Raw genomic sequence first — 20,342 nt, forward strand, 5'->3', positions numbered from 1 at the left:
GGTCTCACTTTGTAAGTTATGATGATGAGATATCAGGCCTTGATTCTAAAAATTTTAGAAATGAGTTCCGTATCTTGTGGAAGATATGAGTTTTCCGTTTAATTGTGTATGTGAGCTTTTCGATAGCTATGCAGGATGAGAGTTCCGCAATCCATGAATTCAACGATGGACAATCAACACTTTTCCAGTGTCTAGCTATAAGACGCTTCGCATGTATTAGACAGAGGTTCACCAGCCTATTTTCATGGGTTCTAAGTGCTAAAGTTTATGTCTCTGCTTCTTACCCTGGACCTCTCCTCTAGTTTTGTCATCATGACGATGATGGCGCTCCTCTGTTCCCAGATCATCCTCCAGAATTCACCAAACGTTTCTGGCAGAGACCCTTGAGTAGCAATGTAGGCATTCTGCTTCCTGTAGCCATCGATGTAGTTGGCATTGATGTAGTCACTTCCAGGGATACCTATACACACAGATGAAGAGTGATGTGAGATATAAGGCTGAGGAGACTGCTTTAAAACAAACAGCGATATGTAGTGGTGTAGAATTAAATGCAAAACTCACAACCAAAACAATGGTTTTGTTTGTTTGTTTAATGCAGAAAAGCTTCTGAAATGTCACAAAACTGGCTATTTTTGCTTCATAAGTCAGTGCAAATCTCTGTTGATGCAGTAATTTGAGGAAATCATATTATTTCCAGCATAACATTCAGATGATACTGTGTTGTCAAATTGAAAAATAGACATTTCGGACCAGTTGGGATCAGTGTTACAGTACAGAAGCCTTACCATTTACTATCAACAACACATTTAAATCCACAGTTTTGTGTCCTTTTCCATATCTGCGAGTGACTTCCAGATAAAGCCTGGTCTGTAAAGAGTCTATCACCTCACACGGGGAAAAACAAACCAACAAAAAACTAGCAAAACAATTTTCCCCCCTCCCCTCCTCACTCCTCCTTCCCTTTGCTTATATTAAATGAAAGGCACAGCAGCCTTTTCGAATCCCAGGGAAAGAGACAGAGCTGACAGCTAGTCAATGCTTTAGGACTGGCAGTTTAGGGGCTCCGTGCACACATGGTCGACCAAGATAAGTCTCATCTGCATGGACGCCACGTCTCAGAGAATCCCCACTCTCCAACTGCTTCCTCTCCTACTCTCCCCCGTCTCCCCCCAGACTCTCTTTTACTCCCAGGTAACTTATTCAACAAAAAAGAGAAGCAAATGGAATATGAACACATTCAAAACCACCCACGTTATTTTATTTTATTTTTTTCAGCCGTCCCCCACCCTCTCTTCTTTTTGCTGTTGAAGTTGTCCACACACAGTCACAACGGCTGCACATTTTCCGTGATGGACAAGGGATAAATGCAATTAAGCCCAGCGCATTTTCAAATTGAAAAGAAAAAGCAAAAGAGACATTACTGTGGTTTAATGAGAATGAGACAAGTTGTTTAATGCGCATTTGCAATGGCTTTCTCCTTTATGCTTTCTGTCAGTCAGGATTTGTATAAATTTTACCATTCTCTGTCAATATGCTTATTAGGAAATAAACATTCCACCAGGGTTGTTGTTCTGTACTCAGTCTTCATAAAAAAGAAATGGAATCTCAGGAAATACAGGCTTTAGGGGGGGATGTTGAATGGTGATGATAATGATGATGATTTTAAGTAGAAGTATTAGGAAAGCTTCATTTTAAGACCTCAGTATTCTGCATTTGCTTTACTTGCTTCCTGTGGTCTCCTCCTGCAGAGCTGATGTATGACATTTAAAATAGGATTTTGTGCACATTTTTCCCTGATAATAAACACACTAAAGAATTCAAGGACAGGGGCAGTTTTATCCCCATCCATGCATTTAGAATAGATGGGGAAATGAGTCGCACAAAAGGAGCACGGATTTGATTGAATCTTGATGAAAAGCATCATTTAAAAGGAACTTGTAAAGAGCTGCATGTGAAGAACATTAAAAAAAAACAAAAAAATGCTAACTTTACCAGATGCCAGTTTAATCCTACGCGGTGGTGTGTTCTGTGTAGTTGGGAAACTTGACAAAAGGTGCTGTATGAGAGCAAATTCATTAATGAATGTACTCGGCATCAGAGTGCCTGTATTCTACAGATTCTGCTGATCCATCCCCACATCAATAAATACTGAAAGAAAGCGTCTTCGAATTCTGATGTCAAATCCCAAATCCCTTTTTATTCAAAGGACCAATCAAAGTAAACAATAGAAGCATTGCCTGCCAAAAGACTTTGTTGAAGCTTGAGAAGGAAAAGAGGAAGTCCCTCATGTCTGCCTGACTGAGGTCTACTCACTTGCTCCATCACAAAGCCTCCAGTTTGTTTTGTGCAGTCCAATGTGTGCGTGTACATCTGGCTAATGGAGTTTCATCAACACTCAGCTGTGTGTTGTTTGAGAAGAGTCTGTGTCTTTATCTATCTGTTTTTGTCACATTATCTATTTACTCCTTAGTCCATTTTCTTTCTCTCCAAGGAGTAGCTCAATGGAAATGGTTAATTAATAGCTGTGTGTGCTGTGCAGATGTGTAATCCAATAAAGTGGTTAAAGAAACAGTACTTAACTATCTGTTTCAAAGTGGCATTTCTCAGAAGCTGTACAGTGTGGTCGGATCTGAGGTTTTAAAGATACAGCTGTACTTGCTGTCAGTAGGATCAATACAGTAGTTTGCTGAGGAGATGTTGGTGGGTGGCGTACCATCAATAGCAGAAAGTAAGACTCTGGAATGGTCGTAGGCAATCACGTTGGCATATCTGTTCTTTGGTTTGTTGACCTCCAGGTTCGAATGTTCCCATGTGAATTGCTGTCCAGGGTCGATGGACTGTAAAGGAAAAAAGATGCATCAAAAATAATTAATTCAGTGAATATTTTTGCTTTATAGGGACATTTAACAATGGTTAATCTTTGCAGATTGAATAACACTCTGAGGCCAAGAGTGCATGATGTTTTTGTACTTGCTCAGTCTGGAAAAGCTGAAAGACATCTTTCATCACAGATTATTGAGTAAAAATGAAAAATATGTGCTTGACAGGTAAGGCTATACTTTGTTGTGTGCTCTCAGGCTTTTAGAGGAGGCTTCAGTGCTCTTTTTTGCGCAGTTTAGGTAAAAGACAGGTTGTTTTACAAAAGTTGTGTTGAAGTTAGCCAACCGTGTTTATAACAGTCCTTTTCAACCTTTCAGGGTTTTGTTTTGTTCTTGTCTGTGTGCTAATATTTGCATATTGCTGATTTTTATCTGTGACTAAGCCTCATAGACTGGGCAAAACATTGATGAAGAAAGACATTAAAGTATTGATCATATCGCTTCATCTCTAGATGCTATTTATACCATGTGGAAAATGAACAGACACACTATTCACAAGGCAAAATCAGCAAATAATAGCAAATTATTGATTGAATATTGAGCTTGATTTGTTAGGGGCAATTTACAGACAGTAATTGCAAATGATTATCAATATATCTTGTGGGAAGAGAGTTTTGCATTCAAGTCAATATTAAATACAGAAGTTTTTGTACATATGTTCACATTATCTGGTATAGCCAGGAAAAGTAAAGCAGTTAAAATATGTTATCAGATATCTATTATTTATTTATTTTATTTCATTTTATTTATGGATTTTCAATAGAATAACATGGATGTATCATACAGTGTGTACATTTTTGCTGTCCTTCTTAACATAAGTCCCCACCCCCAACTTAGATATGAACATAAACATGTAAATATATACACCAAAAGACATCAGGAATATGAACAGGAAAATAGCAAAATAGCATTCACACAAATTCTACATGTGAAATCATAGCAAAGGCAAAAATAAATAAATAAAATACCATTAAATAAATAATAATAATAAAAAAGAGAAAAAAAAGAAGAAAACAATAAAAGAAATAAAGTATGCACAATACCTATAGTTATCCAGGTGATGAGTGGTGATTTGGTATTAAACTCATGATAAAGTCCTCATTCTATAAGTTTCTGTGTATTTTAGAAAAGGCTGCCATGCTTTATAGACTTTTGCAGTTGATCCTGCTAACGTACATCTCATCTTCTCCATATGTAAAAACCTCATGATATCTGCAATCCACAGATATCTAATATTATTAATTTAAAATTAGTTGAAACAATTTGTGTAAAGAAAATTAGAATGGATTGAATAGTCAAATTCAAGCTTTTATTCCTAAAATTGACACCATTCTTGGCCATTAGCATAATGTCAACAGACACAGAAGTTAGAATTAAATTAAAAACGTGTAAGAAGAAATTTGACTTAATAGAACTCGAATAGATAAGTGACTTGAGAATTAAAAACAGGAACTTCGTGTTTTCTGTGCCAAGTAATAGTCGCTAGATATTAATACAGAGATTTATTTTAAAAAGCAAGAGATGTTAAATTATTCTCAATGGACGACCTGCCATCGCCTTTTCCTCATGTGATAAGTAGGACTTTATGGCACATACAAGAATTCCACACTTGAGACCAGTTGAACAGAATATCCTAGCCAAGTCGTGTCCCGGCTTTGTAAAGCAGGGATTGATAATGGTCCCTCATCACAAATAAATGAACAATAAAATGTAATATCACAAAGGGGAAATACGAGGACATGAAAAACAGCATTTCATTTCACATTACAGGGAGACGCTTGTGCTTGTGTTTTTAATGACTCTCCACCATTTTATGAGTGAAACTCCACACTTGCACTGAAAACAGCAGGCCGTAGTACTATAGAGCACAATTTAATTAGCATGCCACATTTGGACACTGACCTTGATTATAATTAAAATACATTTCGGCAGGCGTATGCTTTCACAACTTATTCAGAGAGATTTATAGTAAAATGTAGTAAAAAAGGCAGCCCACTGTAATGATTACACAGTTATATGAAGTTTTTTTGAAGAGCATGTGATTATAATAATACATTTTAGGACTAAGTGCTTTCTGTCTAAACACCACCTACAGTAAAACATGCGGGGGGGGGGACAACCTGCCAATCCTGAAATTTTATCTAAATATATTGAAACAGTGGGCAGCAGCACAGCTCATAATACAAATCTTTATTTCATTGTGCTCACAAAATTGCTTTCCACCACTCTCGAATAAGCACTATGAAATAGGAATTCAATGTACTTAAGCTGCAGTAATGATTGGGCAGCTTGGCAGGCACCCATACAGTGACCTCATAGATTTTGGAGCTGTTGCAGGACCTGCAGAGAGAAATGGGCAGACAGAGTGACCATTTCTAGCTCATACACCGGCCCTCCGTTCTGTTCTGTTCTTTTTTTGGGCTCCAGTCATGTTCTGCAAACAGCATTTTCAATAATGCAAACCACATAAGGGAAACCATTTACATTATATTTAAGCAATCAGAGGTCATTTGGGGAATCTTTTTTGTACTTAAAGGACCTTTTTACTTACACATCACATGTTACCTTTTAATATACATTTCTTGCAATAGGAACTAAAGTACATTCAGACTGCCTCAGAGTCCAAATATAATTGTGTGTTTTGATGAGTGTTGGTAACCTATGGCTTTTGAAATCTCCAGCATCCAGCCGAAAATCCATTAATCATTCCAACTTTGCAGTAACCACTTAGATTCCCATGTAAGCACAATACTGAATTGCTATCTCTATTGTGTGCTGTATATTGTTTGACCCCACTTTTGTTGGGTTTGATTAGATTTGCTGTCCCTTGTGGCCAAAAGTGGAGTTTTGACCTTCTGTCTTTTTATGTCCATTGGTTACTAAGATTGTAGTATATTAGAGTACAAGCCAACTTATGAGGTAGCATGAAGATAAATATGTTATTATTTGCGAACATGAAATAAAAAAGTATTGGTGCTGTTTCCAAAGACAGATTCAACTTTGTGAATGAAGTGTTGCATTTGCTGTTTACTGGGTTTAAAGGGGTTGTGTGTGGTATTAATTTCCAAACTCTCGACTGCAGGAGGAAGTCACGAACCAGAAAACTTACCAAAACCACCAACAAATCAATGCTATGTATCCACAGACTGTTAGCACAGATCTGTATTATGGTATTGTCAAGTTTTCTTCTTCAAACTAAAACTCAGGCAATTATTTTGGCCAAAATAACATGTTTTATAATCGTCACGTGCTGCATCAGCTGATAGTTTACATTATAGCTCTGTCAGTTTAGCTCTGTTTTGAGACCGAAAACGGCTACAGTTAAACCACAAATCCCTTATGTTTTCTGTACGGTTTGTGTTCTCAATAGCGGCACTAAAGATCTGTTTTTCTGTCTTTACTTTCCAACATAAAAAAAAAGACAAATACTGCAAATAGCCCATTTAAAGAGCACACATTTTGACTTATCAGGAAAGACACAGCTGTAACAAATAGGATTAATTACGGCTTTGTAACCATTTCAGTGTCTCAGCAAGCCATGTCAGTGAGCCAGCAAACACAATAGCAGGTTCCGGAAACTAAAAATGTGATGCAGCCAGCATTATTGTTATTAATTGCACTTGTAGTTTTCTTGATATGATATGTCAAAATGCCTGCTGTGATGAGGCTTTGTGACACATTTGATTGTGAAGTATTCTGTTAAGGAAACTTGAAGTGGAAGTACTTTATGACCTCCCTGATACTGGGCAGACATCCATAAAAGCCAGTTGACACATTGTCGACATGCTTAAACTGCTGTACTGTTGGCATCGGTGAGCTGTGATAGGATTAATGCTACCAGGAAAACATCATTAAATATAACACTAAATAGTGACATTAATTTGGATGGGTTTTTTGTGTACACCTCGTAAATGCCCCCTTTTATAATCCTTGATGTAACGTTAGGTGCTGACTCCGCACTGCCCTACTCTAGATAATAGATGGTTTATAAATACTCAAAGAACATGTTAATATTGTTAACCCTTAGGGGTCCACAGTCACGGCCCCATGATTGAATCAAATGACATTTTCAACACGTTGTAGTGTCGGAAGTCGGTCACTTAGACCACTGGGGACAATTGCATTCGAAAGTGCGGACTTGAAACACTCTCCCACTTTTTGATGTTGATTTGATGCTGATAGAGCAAATACAACCAGAGATATGACGTTTTGAAACCAGAGCAAACAAACATGATTAAAAGTATGAAAATGAGGTGGGGCGGGCGTTAGATTTCTTACCATATCATCGTCATGTGCTTTTATGTCAAATATTTGAGTATAGTTCTAATTTATTACAATTTTGATTTTATATACCTAATATTTGGAACCAATATTCACTTTTAAAGTCTTTGAAAAGGTTCGTTAAGCATCTTTGGGTTATTTATGCAATAAATTATATACATTTTTCAAATCAGATTTTACATTTTCTGTGTGTGTTTTTTGGCCTTTTGTGGTGATATAGTAGCTTAAAGTGAAAAAATAATAGGCAGATGAGATAGATGAAGTTGTGTTGGAAAAAAAAGATATCAAACATGGGTATAATAAACATTTCTTTATATAGTACATAAAGGCAAAATCAAAAGTACTCAAAAACGGTCAATATAGGCTCACACCCCTAAGGGTTAATGCTTACCTCGTATTCCTGTGAAAACTTGAGGTTGTCGTTTGCTTTCAAGCGCTCAAGATGATCGGCCAGGTCCATGACTGGGATTGGGGGGTGGTTAGCCATACCTGTCAATCAGATGACGAAGATAAAGGTCAGTCAACAGTCATGTAGGATAGTGCCACCCAAGCACAAGCCAACAGTGAATCATTAGATAAGCAGCATGTGTGTTTAACAGGGGAGATGGAAGAGTGGATCTTGTTAGGCTAGTTTGTTCACTCAAAGCAGTGGCCATGCTCATAAAGAGAATATGGACACAGAAGCTAATGAGAAGTCATCGAGCACATTTGTCCCACTAGGACTCTCCCTATTGAGAGAGAGAAGAACGTTATTCACACAGAAAGCCGCAGTGAACGGTTAGCATGACAGAAAGACTCAGACACAAACCAACATCCAAGAAAACAAACAGAAAACATCCAAAATGTTAGGCCAGATGTTGACGTCTGCTTTGAGTGATGACATGTTTTCAGGCTGTCATTCCAAACTCTGCCTCCTGTGATGACATAGCATTTACACCAGATGGATTAGATGAGGATGGATATACAAGACTGGGCAGGAAGATGAAAAAGAAAGGAATAAAAGCTTAAAACAAATCATGTCAAATGCATAATCGAGACCAACTAACTTGACAAATGGAGGTTACTGGGGTGACTGGGCGCACCTGAACCTGTGGAGGAAACGGCGGTGTAATTAAATACATTGCAGACGTCATAGCAATGTGATGACTATTTTCTTGACAAAGAGAAGATAGCAGTTGAAATGTGACCAGGGCTAGTTGCATGATTATGTGCTTTCTAAATGGAACATTCATTAGTAACACACAAATGTCATGCTAGATGCTTGACTAGGCCATCATGCTTATCTCATGGAAATAAGAAAGCATACAAGGAGGGGATATTCAGTGACACTGCAAACAAAACTTAGAACCATGGATACTACTGGACATTCATTTTAACCTCAAGATGCTGACATTGTCATAGAAAATGTGTTTTTTATGTAGGTAAAATACTCTAGACTGAATATTTTGAGCTGACATTATTGATTGTGCTTGATATATGGTTTTGTCATCAGCATATTCGACTTTGGATGTAGGGAACACATTCCAGGGTTTATGCGGGCCATTGTGCTGTCTATTTCTGTATTTTAAAATTAAATGTTTTTTCTTTGTTTTTGTTTTTCTTCTTTTAAGGAAAAAATGGGATTCATCATGTTACGCATACAATATCAATGTGGAACCAACATCTATTAATGCTACTGTGCAGAAACTGTATAGCAGAACACACACAGTTAACTGTGTTTCAGTGGCATATGTGGGCCAAATACAACTAAAATTAAAATGGCAGTAAATTATTTTATGGTGGGGGACTTTTTCCTCACTCATACTGAGAGTCTGAGGACAAAAGGCCTTTGAGGTGAGTGTCTGATTTACGATATTGGGCTATATGAATAAAATTGAATTTTAATAAAATTGAATTTAAAACTTGGAATGTGATTTTGCCCAGTTCTTCTTATGCCACTTTTGACATGAAATAGGTCTGAAGTAGGAAACAGAAGTTCTTAAAGGGGTGATATTTAGCTTTTTTAAATGGAATTATGCATTATAAAACATTTCCCTGTGGTCTATATCAACTGTAAATGCTATGCTTGGGTCTGAATTCTTCATTAAGTAAGTTCCACAGACCCATCTTCAACAATATTTCTGAGTAATGACACCAGAAAGGCAATTTTGAGTGCTGGCCCTTTAAATACACGTGAGCCACTTCAAGCCCCACCCCCTCCAGGTTGTTGGCTGTGCTGATCTGTCCCCTTAAACCAACAACTGAACATTTTAGGTAATTGGCTTGAAGCTTGGACATAGTTTCAGTTTGGACTACAACTGCTGCTGCTGACAAACAATTATGATGTACTTGGAAAAATGTTCATCAGAAGTCTTGACCTTATATGTGTCAAATGTTGTGACGTAACTAGTCATAGACGTAACAAATTAAGCAGGAATTAAAACAGGTTGTAGAAATCCACTTGATTTTTGCTGGGATTAATATAAAGATGGCTTTGCAGCACCTGAAGGGTTCAAATTCAAACTTTTTGAAGTATTAGAGTCCCCAAATACACAAATAAAGGTATCAAAGACTAATAAAAGTGGGTTTAGCAAAATATGACCCCTTTACAAAGTCTTAAATGTGGTAAAACCTGCAGAAACTATGGATTCAGATGTGTAGAGTTGCTACTAATGAGGTTGTAACAGTATATATGTCAGAGGTGACTTCATCTGTGTTGGTTGTGTTAAAAAAGTTTTCCGGCTTAAGATTTCATGTGGCATTTTGACACCACAGTTGGGTGACATAGTCTCGCTAATATTGTGGTGAGGTTTCATTTTGGTTATTGGCACAAGTGGACATTAGCTAATGGAAGCAGGAACACGTTTTCCCACCCACTCTCATGTCTCTGCGAAAGGGTTTCTATCGCAGCCTGCTACTCAAAATCCATTTCCACCACTGGGGACAATGAAAGTACCATTTCCAACACGCCGTCACTCAAACATCAAGCATCCTTAAGAAGAAAATATCCATTGAGGTGTAAAGAGGTGAGAGAGGAGGGGAGAGAGGTGGTCTAATGTAATAGCGCCTCGAGACTTGAGAGAAAGTGGTCATGTGGTAGTAAAAAAACAACAACAAAAAAAAAAAAAACGGTTGGTCCTTTTGAGCAGTGAGAGAGCCAAGATACGAGCTCTCAGAAAGGCTGTTGGGGGGAAAAATGATGGCTTGAGTGGAGACTGAAATAGTGGGAGGATGGTTGAGATCATTCCGAGCCAAAAGGAAAAATATCCTTGTGCCAGGATGAAACAGCCAGTAATGGTCCCAACGTCATTGAAGAGCTTTCATAAATATGCATAATCTTTTTTCAAAAATGAGCCTGCAGGGATAATTTATCCTCCTTTCATAGTAGCTGACCTGCAAAATATGGCTTTGATATTACTACATTATTGGCAGGTTCTGAACACCTGTCCCAAAGCAGTCGGTGCCAGAAGAATTCAAACGGCAGTTAAGTGTGTATCTTTCGTCAGGGTGGGGGCAAAGATGCACAGTACCTTTCCAGGTGATAAATGGACTGTGACTCAGGTTGTTTCCCCAAGCGAGAACCAGCCACATGACTGAGCCAAAAGCATGACCACTGACCACCACTCACCTCCTCACTAAAGGTCAGAGCAAGTAAACACTGCACTTTATAGCCTGTCACCGGCTTTTTTGTCGCTATCCATTGGCTCGCATACAGAACGGGACATGCAAGGCCTTTGACACATTTTGTATTTTTCTCACTTTCCTACAAGTGCTGCCACCTGTAACTCAGAGCAGCGGGCCGCTATCTGAGCAGGACCGGACATTTCTTAGTAAGCATGTCAAGTCTCGATGACCTGGATAACCCAGGTGTACTGAAAGATGACAGCTGCCATGAAACTGTCAAGTTGGCATTTCTGCCTCTTGATTTTCCACTGTGAAGAGTCTCCCGGGAGGACACTGTCAGTGTTTTGACCCTCTGCGCCTTCTCTAAGCACCTGTCCAATGTCTACCTGCAAACTGCTCATTTGTTTAGTGCCACTCTCACTGCAGAGATAACAGGAACACTTTTGGGAGCCTCAATGTCAGCCGTGGTTGCAAAATGAACAAACAATGGATGATTGAGGCTAAAAGTGAATTCATGTTGATTTGGAATACATTCTCCTCAAGCAAGGAATCAGTAGCGTTGATATTCCATCTCAGAATGAGACGGATGTCATCAGCTTCATTTGGAAAACTTACCAGGGGTTTGGAAGTTGAGACGTCGAAGTTCAACGGGGTCAGTGGGATTATGCAACGGCATTTCCTTGCTGTTGGGGAGACTTCCTTTTCTAGCCTCAGATTCTGCCCTTTTCCTGTAAAACAAATGGTAAATCTTAATCATGATGAGTGATTCTATTTTGTTCAAAATCATACAAATCATGGCCTGGTTTCTGACTCAGAAAGATCTACATTATACAGTATTGATTTCTGAAACCCGGGGGTCAGTAAAGCTGGAGTTTTTATATTATTAGTCTCAACTCTGCCCTAAAGAAAGCTTTTATTGGTACTTGTTAGTGAAGTTCATTAAAATTGCATTAATATAAATGGTCTGGGCTCAATTTGTAACTGTATAAATTTAAATAATGCACCCAATTATGGTGTTTGCTTGTACAATTTCAAGTATTTCTCTGATAATCTTTCATATCCAAGAAAACATATGTATTGTAACTGAGATATTCCTAACAGAATCAATATCAAATCAAATCATGTTACATCTTGAATCTAATTGAATTGGGACCTTGTGAATTGGAAGTGAATCGATTCAGGAAGTCTGTGGCGATGCCCAGCCCTCTGACAAATTGCTTGGAAGTCTTACAAATACTGTAGGAACTGGGAAGAAATGTGGCAGCAGAACATTCTTTATGTAAGGCCACAGGGGGTGGACAAAATAACATCAGAGTGTAATGCAATCAAGTACAATAGCTTGAGAGAGATAGCTTTACCACATTGGAACTGAACTAGATTTTATGAAAGTGTCCCTGTTGTCTTACATACTACAACTGTCACCTTTATTCTTGGTTTTATTTTTCTGTCTTTTGTAAGTGTTATATATTCATGACATCATGTTCAATGCCTCTCCTTTTACATATTACTAGCTTATCACCTGCGACACCTGATGACTTATGAATTAAACTGTATTGAAAGTAATAAAGGCTGTGCATATATTGGTGCGGAACTGTACACGACTGATTAGATCACTGGAGGTCATATTTGTAATGCGCTATATGTAAAATAGGTAATATATAAGATGGAAATGTTGAAGCCCCCATGAAACAGCTGGTGCAGTGTTATTTGTTTTTGCATATTTATGCATTTCCTGTAAATATAGCAATCTAGGGAGGCTGCACCCCTTACGGAAAAGCCCAGCCTGCTGATTGGTGAGTTTCTGCTTATGAACAATCACCCATAACTGGTAGCTCTGCAAGGGATTTCAAAGGCTACGAAATAGGGTGAGGATCAGTCATTTTCAGGAAATGACGAACCCCCAACAACCATTGATAATACTTTTAGAAGGACTGGTCAGACACTGAAATATAGGGACATACAGTGCAAGACATATTATAGGACAAGAATGAAAACCCCAAATCTGATTTCATGGGGGACTTCAACAATGTGAATACTCTGCCAATTGATAGTTTCTGTTAAACCAAAGTACTATAGCTGATATAAATAATACGCAGCAGGCTTAAAATGTCTCACTACTCATATATAATAGGTACGGTTGAGGGACAAAAGGTGGGTAGGTTTCCTCTTTCCTTTCTTACTCTTACCTGTCTGGTTTGCTGCTCCATTGGTCAGCAAGGAAAGAAATATCGACACAACATTAGGTGGTAAGACCTTTGGCTTTAAATAATGGACACTTTTTCTCGGGAATAGGTGAATGACTTGACTGCACAAGAGAAAAACGATACCAATCACATCTCAGTTTTGTTTTGCGTGCGAGATTAGTAATGCTTCACTTCAGAGATTATGCTCAATTATGCAGCCTTGGGGCTCTTTGTTTCAAATACTATAGTTTCCCAGGTGCATCCAAGATTTGTACATTGTATCTCTGCTATTCCAAGCAGTTTCAGCTGATTGCTTCTTGTTCAAGCATAAAAGTCATCTCTTGACTCTTAATTGCTGTGTGTGTGTGTGCATTTCTCTGCAAAAAAAAAAAAAAAACTACAATGCAAGCAATTTGGTTTTATAAATACAACAATATTTAAGATTATTAATGAATAAATATGCAAATTAGGCATATAAGATATTCTAATGTATTTTATCTTACACGCAAATAATTAGCAAAACATGTGTCCTGAAACATGGGATGAATTATTCCTTAACGCTGATTTACATTTCAGTCTGATGAAGATGCACAGTCCTATTCCATGCCTGAGCATAACGTGGTTGTTGCCCTTTATTTTGCACAAGAGGAGCATTCTGTCACATAAAAATTGATCTCGACAAGACAAATATATCCTGGTTATGCACTGAATGTTTCGTAACGTGCCAGTGACACAGGCCTGGTAATCGATGTGTAAATCTGTCTAGAACAAATGGAAATGCCGAGAACCCAGGACGCACAGTATCTGTTCAAATTAAAGTCACCTTTGCATTATCCAAACCAAAACCAAGGACAATTGAGTAGAAAGATGAAAGTAGACTAAAGCTGTAGGTCTAAACCCTTTATATCACTTTAAGTATGAGTTTTTTTGATCATATGTACTGATCGTATCTTGTGCTGACACTTCGCTTACTAATCTTACCCTCCCCAAAGGACTTATAAAGGAGTACAGTGAAATTCTGCTTAGAACTGAACATTTGATCGAATGAACCCTGCAGATAATTTGCCTCATGCAGAGGTGAGTGCAGAAAGAGCCAGCAAAGGACAGGAAAAATCAGTGTGTATCCTGGCAAAGACAGGCCAGAAAAAGGTCAAAACCGGGATCAAATCTGGGCTCCCTTGTGGAATGAAGAGTAGTAAAATAGGAGGAGGGGGGTGGGGGTGGCTGGGATGCTTGCCCAAGCTCCAGGGCCTCTCTAAAGCTGTACGCACATGTGGTGACATGCAGCGGATAGTCAAAGCCATCCTCTCCTACGCTTGACTGATGAGCAGTGACAACACAAGGTCTGCCTACCACTAGGGGTTTTAGACCAGAAACACTGTTGATTTGGTGTGAAAGTGCAATACCGCGCAGTGTTTTCGACAGATTTACTGTACATGTGTTTGCAAGTACAAGGGATAGATGGATGTGTGTTATTAACTTTCAGTCAACGCACATGTTTGTGAAGTCATTTTGAAGTCTTGACAGTTTGGTTCGCCCTGTGTTTGGATGTATTTATCCAAGATTCATGAGTGTGTGTGCACTACTGAGAACATGGGTCATGGATACTGTGAAGATCAATGCGCCTCAGGCTTGAAGTCAAAATCTCGCTTTAGTTCTGCATTCAGATATGTACAGGGTAGTGTGTTGATTTCATAAATGTTTAATATTAAATTGCTGAACATGGATGTTGAATATTCATACACGAAAGGCTACATGTATAAATGATAATGTTTATAGAGTTTATGACATGCGCTCAGTATCACATCTACATTATTTATGTTGTTAGTTGTCATATTTTGAAGCATGTTTAGAAATGATGGGCAAAATCCTCATTTTAATTTCTCACCTCTTGTAGAGGAGGATGGCAATCACAATGCATATGATGAAAACAACGGCTAGCACAGGGCCCACCACCCAGATGAGACCCTCCTCCTCATCGATGATTGGTTGGGGGTCAAGGTCGGCAGACACAACCGGGTCAGAGTAGGGGCTAGTGGCATACATAATCTGAGACAGGGAAAAACAAATAATCAATATTACATATCCTAAAAGTGATCATGATATGTCACAGTCTATTTGTGCGTATTAGACTTCATCCTGCTCCTCATGTCATGAAGGTTCTCTCAGATGCACAGGTAATATACATAAATACAGACACAGAATTTGCACTTATCAAATATATGTTTACAAAAGTGAAAACATACATACTCACTATATGTTAAACTGGTAGAATTTTCATATATTGACCGGGATAGATGTGTAAAATACTTTTTGAAGTTGAATAATCAAGCCAATTTAAGATTATTAGTCCATCGCACTCCACCTACACATAAATAAACAAACTGACCAATCAAGGAGTGGATGCCATGCAGTTAACACTTAAAACCCTTTTTCAGAGTTTACTTAACATATGCAGCACTTTAGCAGAAAGAGCCCTAAAACTGTGTCTTTTTTAAGTAGTAGCTGACTTGTAAAAAATTTAACTTGACTATGATTACTATTATAAATAGTCGACTATGATTTTTTGTTGTGCACATCCTTAATAATGACATATGTGTAAAACATTGTAATATATATAGAAACAGTCTAGGTATGGTTTTGATACTTTCTTTGCTTTGATTACACCATTTTATTTCCAGTGCTCACCTTGAGTTATATCAATGCAGACGATGTGGCTTGTAACCAGATGTATTTGGAGCAATATATTCAAAGCACTGCTTTAAAACTCCAGTTAATTTACTCCGACTAACAAGAATCTGAGAGAGCACACCCAACAATACAAATTAAAAACCAATTCAAAGTTTTGCTGTGTAATTCTTGCTAAGCTGTAGATGGACTAATCAAATTTATCTTGAATATCTCCCATATACAGAAGTCCTGATTGAAGTATTTCACATTCTCTGAAAAGATAAAAAAAAGGTCTTTTGGGAAGAAAATTCTGTATATGCTTCAGTGGGCAAATTAGAGATCTCTCTCTGTCCGTCATTATCGTTCTTGCTCTACCTGAACTCGGGGTTACTGTGTGAGGCAGCACTTTGGACCCTGCAGCTCATCAAATCCATCATCTCGCCTGCAGCTGCCTAATCACGGGGCTTTCTGGTTCTGCGGTCCACACTGGACACTTGCACACATACACACTAGCTGCAGCAGCGGAGATAAGGCAGACTGCACGTAGGACGCAATTAAACAGAAGCCCTGTTATCAAGGTATTCCTGCGATCAGCCAAGGTCCTAAGGGGTTTCTCTCCCAAAAGCGGTAAGGGTCAGCTTCTTGGGCCAACTGCAGCTTAGAGTTTTCGAGTCAAAGCCTAAAGTAACACATCTGACCAGAAGTAAAATCCCTGCCCCTCCACCAAAATGTAGTGGATTTTTTCCGCTTTATTAAGATCAGTTTAGAACGCTAACAACATGATATTGCTACCAGTGGATAACCCACAGTTAATAGTCTTTTGTCTGTGGTTGAACTTATATGCATGAATGTAAGATAATAGTGTGTCGACAGAGCCAACTTACATTTTCAGACATCTCCAGAACAGCAAGCACAAAGAAGATGTATTCCTGGCCATTCTGGAGTTGTTTGTTCTCAAAGTCGCCATAGATCTTGCCATCTCCTAAGGTGAAGTCTTTGGGTAGGTCTTTGAAGTAGGCAGCGATATAGGCTTTGGGTTCTGTCTGCCTGGCGAACCGAAGGCCCCGGCTAGTTCGGTTAATCTCCTTCAGAAGCTGCAGTGAAGAGCAAGAAGTGCACGGTTGATATCACATTGAGACATGTTCCGTCGCACACATGAAAACTCATCTCCCCAAACTGAATCCGTCTAGATTTTTTCTACTGATTACTCAGCTGAAAATGCTGATTGCAAAAAGGCAGAGCATTACAGAAAGATCAATGACTTATTTCATCTGTTTTTGGACTACAAAAGACACTGATTAAAAGATTGTGTGGATTTCCAGCACATAAAACAGCTAAGGATTATCCAGCAGCATCAAACAAGGGAAAATAGACTGAATTCATTCAAAACTTTCATAGCTCCATCATCTTTTTTTTTTTTTTTTCCATGACAATATCAGAAACATTGATTACGCCAAATAAATATGATCTAATCATTTGTGTTTGTCTTGCGTCTGTATCCAATTAACAGTGTTCAGCTGCTATGTAGGATCTGATAAATGTCTTCCTGTCAAAATTAAAATTCTGGTAAGCTATTGGCAGGGAATATGAATCAGTATTGTTTGGAAATAATTTTAATATCAGAATAACAAGTATGTGGATGAATTAAAATCAGGAATAGTTAGAGAAACACCAACAAAAATAGGTAAGCCAGTGCTTTTTGTAGGAATCAACAGCACAGATTATTGTTCCGTTAAAGATTCCCAACCTTAAAGAATCTAAAAGTGCACAATAATTATATCCATCCACACAAACTACAGTTTGCTTCTTAAAATATTATTTTTCCCCAGTATGGCTAAAGTTCACCAGTCAAATAAATGTATTATGTCAGAGATATGTTTTGTTTTTGGCTAATTAATGCCGCTACCAAAATATCGCTTCTGCTTCCCCAACCAGTAACAACAATAAAACCAACAGGCTGAAAGAAACACATCAAGTGTGCCCTTCATCCAAGTCTGTATCATCACACTTTAAACTCCCAGTACAAAGCGTGGATCATAATTATGCTAATCAAGCCTTGCTAGTTATTTGGAGCCTGATTTCATATCTTTGACTTCTGTGCACGAATCGGTGTGTACGTGCCATGTGCGGCTGTCATTCACAATAGCGCGTGGATGTGTGTGTTCTTGTGTGTGCTCTGTTTTGGCTGCGGGGCTGTTGGTGCTGCCCGATAATGTCTTCAATCATCTCTCCTGTCAACACGGCTAAATCTGGCTGCCCTTGGGAAAAGTTGTGAAAAGGTGAGTGCCAATATTGACAAACAAATAAATTCTGACAGAGGGGCGACTTTTGGGCAATCGGTCAAGGCTACAGACACGGGCCCGTGGGCATAAGCTGTAAAGCCAATGGCAGATGAGAAGTGGGGTGCTTTCTTTTACCCCCTAATAGAAGTATAATGTTTTGTGGGAAATAAATACTTGAAATCTCAATATCAAAAGACAACCAAGGAATTTGATTTATAACCCAAAGACCTTTCAAACAGTAATAACCTGAAGGGGATAACCTTTGAGAACTTTCCATTTTAAACAAACCTACTACACAGACTGTAGCATCTGCAGCCCCGAATGTGTAGAGAAAGAAAAAATATTAGATATCAGTGCTTGGCCCCGCAACGGAACGAACACTTGAAATGTAATCGCAGCTTACAGTCTATGGCTATGAAAGCTTTCATTTGCTTACGCATTTAATCATGCATGCGATGCACAGAAGCTCCTGAATTATCTCAGCTGACTAAATATAAAACTTGTCAAGTGTTTTGTGCATACACAGTAGCCTAGCTTTGCCTGGAATGAGAAAAGACAGGAAGTCCTGATGCAGCTCTTCAGGTAATTACCACAGACACAAAGAGGAGGAGGAGGTGGGGATGGGGGTTGAGTTTGCAGTGCACTTGATGGCTACTTCATGTTCTCATTTCCATATGAACAGTGCTCTCTGCTATTTGCGTCAATCAGTGAGCCTCATCTCCAGTTCTTCCTGCCCTCTTATGTGCTTCAACTTTTTTCTAGAATTTTGAGAAAAGAAATGTGTGCTATGTGCACACAGTTATGGAATACTGGTTTCGAAGAATCTGGGTACAATTAATTCTTACAATAATAGGATAATGGATAAATAATGAAACCTTTTCTCTTTTCTCGTTATCTGAGTCACAGTTTCTACTTACCTCCTCCAAGTTCATCTCGTCAGGATTGTCCCAGGGTTTGAAAAACTTGCCAGTGCGGTGCTTTTTCAGAGGTACTACCACAACATAATAACCCCTGGAACATAAAAGTGCTGTGTATTAGCATCCAAAATTGGTCTGTTTTCCATAAACAACAATATCGAGTTGAGTAATTCTATTAGCAGGTCAGTGCACAGAAACAAAACCCCATAAGACAGCAAGAAGAAATACAGCAATGTCCAGACCTGACCATGTCTCTTTACATTACGGCTGGTAGTCTGCTTACGAGATACAGACACATAATCATGCCATTAGCAAGTTAAGCAAATCTTTCTCACTTGACTGGTGTTACTTTCCTCTGTTTTCTATTTAATTTAAGCCTGTTCATAGAAGTCAGGCAATGTGTTTGCACCTCACTGAGCCCCCCCGTGGGCTAATTAGGAGACCTCTGTGAACACGGAAAAGATAGAGAATTAGAGGGATTTTCATCCCTTCATCAGGGTGGCAAGAGAGATAAAGGCCCCTGCCAGAGTTTTCTGGGCTTCCTGATTGGGCACTGCACTAGCTAACGTTAGCCAGGAAGGCACTGTGGCAGGCTAATGGGAAACTAATTAGCTTAAGCTCTGGCATGGGAGACAGTGGGCAAAGCGCATCCAGCAGGATCAAAAAAACCCCAAGATGGGTTTGAAGCATCAGTTTACAATCGGATGTGCTCCTTGGCCTTCTGACAACTCTGGGCTTTGTTTAAACACTATAAGGGACTCTATCAAGCTTAGAGAAGTTCACTTAAATCAGTCAAGCAGCTTTCATTCGTAATGACTGTGGTGAAGAGGATATTACACGGAAGTATAGGAAAGAATATCAATGAATTTGCTTTGAAATACAAAAAGCCATCTTTTAACTTCACTTGTTTATTCACAACATAAACACATCAGTGAGAAATGGATTCTAGTAAGTAGTTGTACTGTGTGTACATGAGCAATGGGCAGGAAAAGTTTGCTGTTGGGATGGCTTACTACTCACCTTACTCTCTCAGATGTTTGTACTGTTGGTAGCTCCACCGTCACCATACCGTCAGAGTTGGTTTTGCCAATCAAATAGGGTTTTGTACGGAGTATGTCTGGGGCTGTCATGGTGGAAACGCGGTGCTGCAGACCTCCAGCACTGTTGCCACGGTTAGTCAGGAGAAAAGAGTACTGCGTCTCAGGTTGAAGACCCGTAATTAACTTCTGCGTTAACTTCCCGTCCACTTCCACACTCTGGCCGTTGTCGTAGAGGATCTGCACATGAATAATTTAATGTTAGATGTAGACACTGAAGCCTGTACATGCTGTTGGTTTGACTGTCTGGTAGGTGTGGGTGGCTACTGTAAGACAGTATCACATATTGTATTTAACTGGACAATGCTCACTGTGAATGGTTGAGCTGGATTGTAGGTGTCTGGGATTTCCCAAGTCAGCAACACTGACGTCTTCATGGCAGCTTTCACGTGAAAATTTTTTGCAAACACTGCTAAAAGAAAGGGGGAAG

At 38.9% G+C, this 20,342-nt stretch overlaps 1 protein-coding gene across 34 annotated transcripts in view; it reads right to left on the reverse strand.

The window, feature by feature from the left end:
• Window positions 1-20,342, reverse strand: part of LOC115438765 (receptor-type tyrosine-protein phosphatase delta) — a 617,983-nt gene that overhangs the window by 21,139 nt on the left and 576,502 nt on the right. For 15 of the 34 annotated variants that reach the window (XM_030162583.1, XM_030162581.1, XM_030162578.1 and 12 more), the window contains 10 exons: window positions 20,224-20,324; window positions 19,836-20,092; window positions 18,816-18,909; window positions 16,501-16,710; window positions 14,835-14,995; window positions 12,950-12,961; window positions 11,379-11,491; window positions 7,552-7,649; window positions 2,714-2,837; window positions 285-460 (listed from right to left, as the gene is read on the reverse strand). In XM_030162583.1, the coding sequence (XP_030018443.1) occupies window positions 285-460; window positions 2,714-2,837; window positions 7,552-7,649; window positions 11,379-11,491; window positions 12,950-12,961; window positions 14,835-14,995; window positions 16,501-16,710; window positions 18,816-18,909; window positions 19,836-20,092; window positions 20,224-20,324 (1,346 nt within the window). The remainder of the gene's footprint in view (window positions 1-284; window positions 461-2,713; window positions 2,838-7,551; window positions 7,650-11,378; window positions 11,492-12,949; window positions 12,962-14,834; window positions 14,996-16,500; window positions 16,711-18,815; window positions 18,910-19,835; window positions 20,093-20,223; window positions 20,325-20,342) is intronic. The other 19 variants (XM_030162584.1, XM_030162580.1, XM_030162570.1 and 16 more) reach the window with 3 other exon arrangements.

The sequence above is a fragment of the Sphaeramia orbicularis genome, chromosome 18 (assembly GCF_902148855.1).
Source record: "Sphaeramia orbicularis chromosome 18, fSphaOr1.1, whole genome shotgun sequence".
Taxonomy (NCBI): Eukaryota; Metazoa; Chordata; class Actinopteri; order Kurtiformes; family Apogonidae; genus Sphaeramia; species Sphaeramia orbicularis.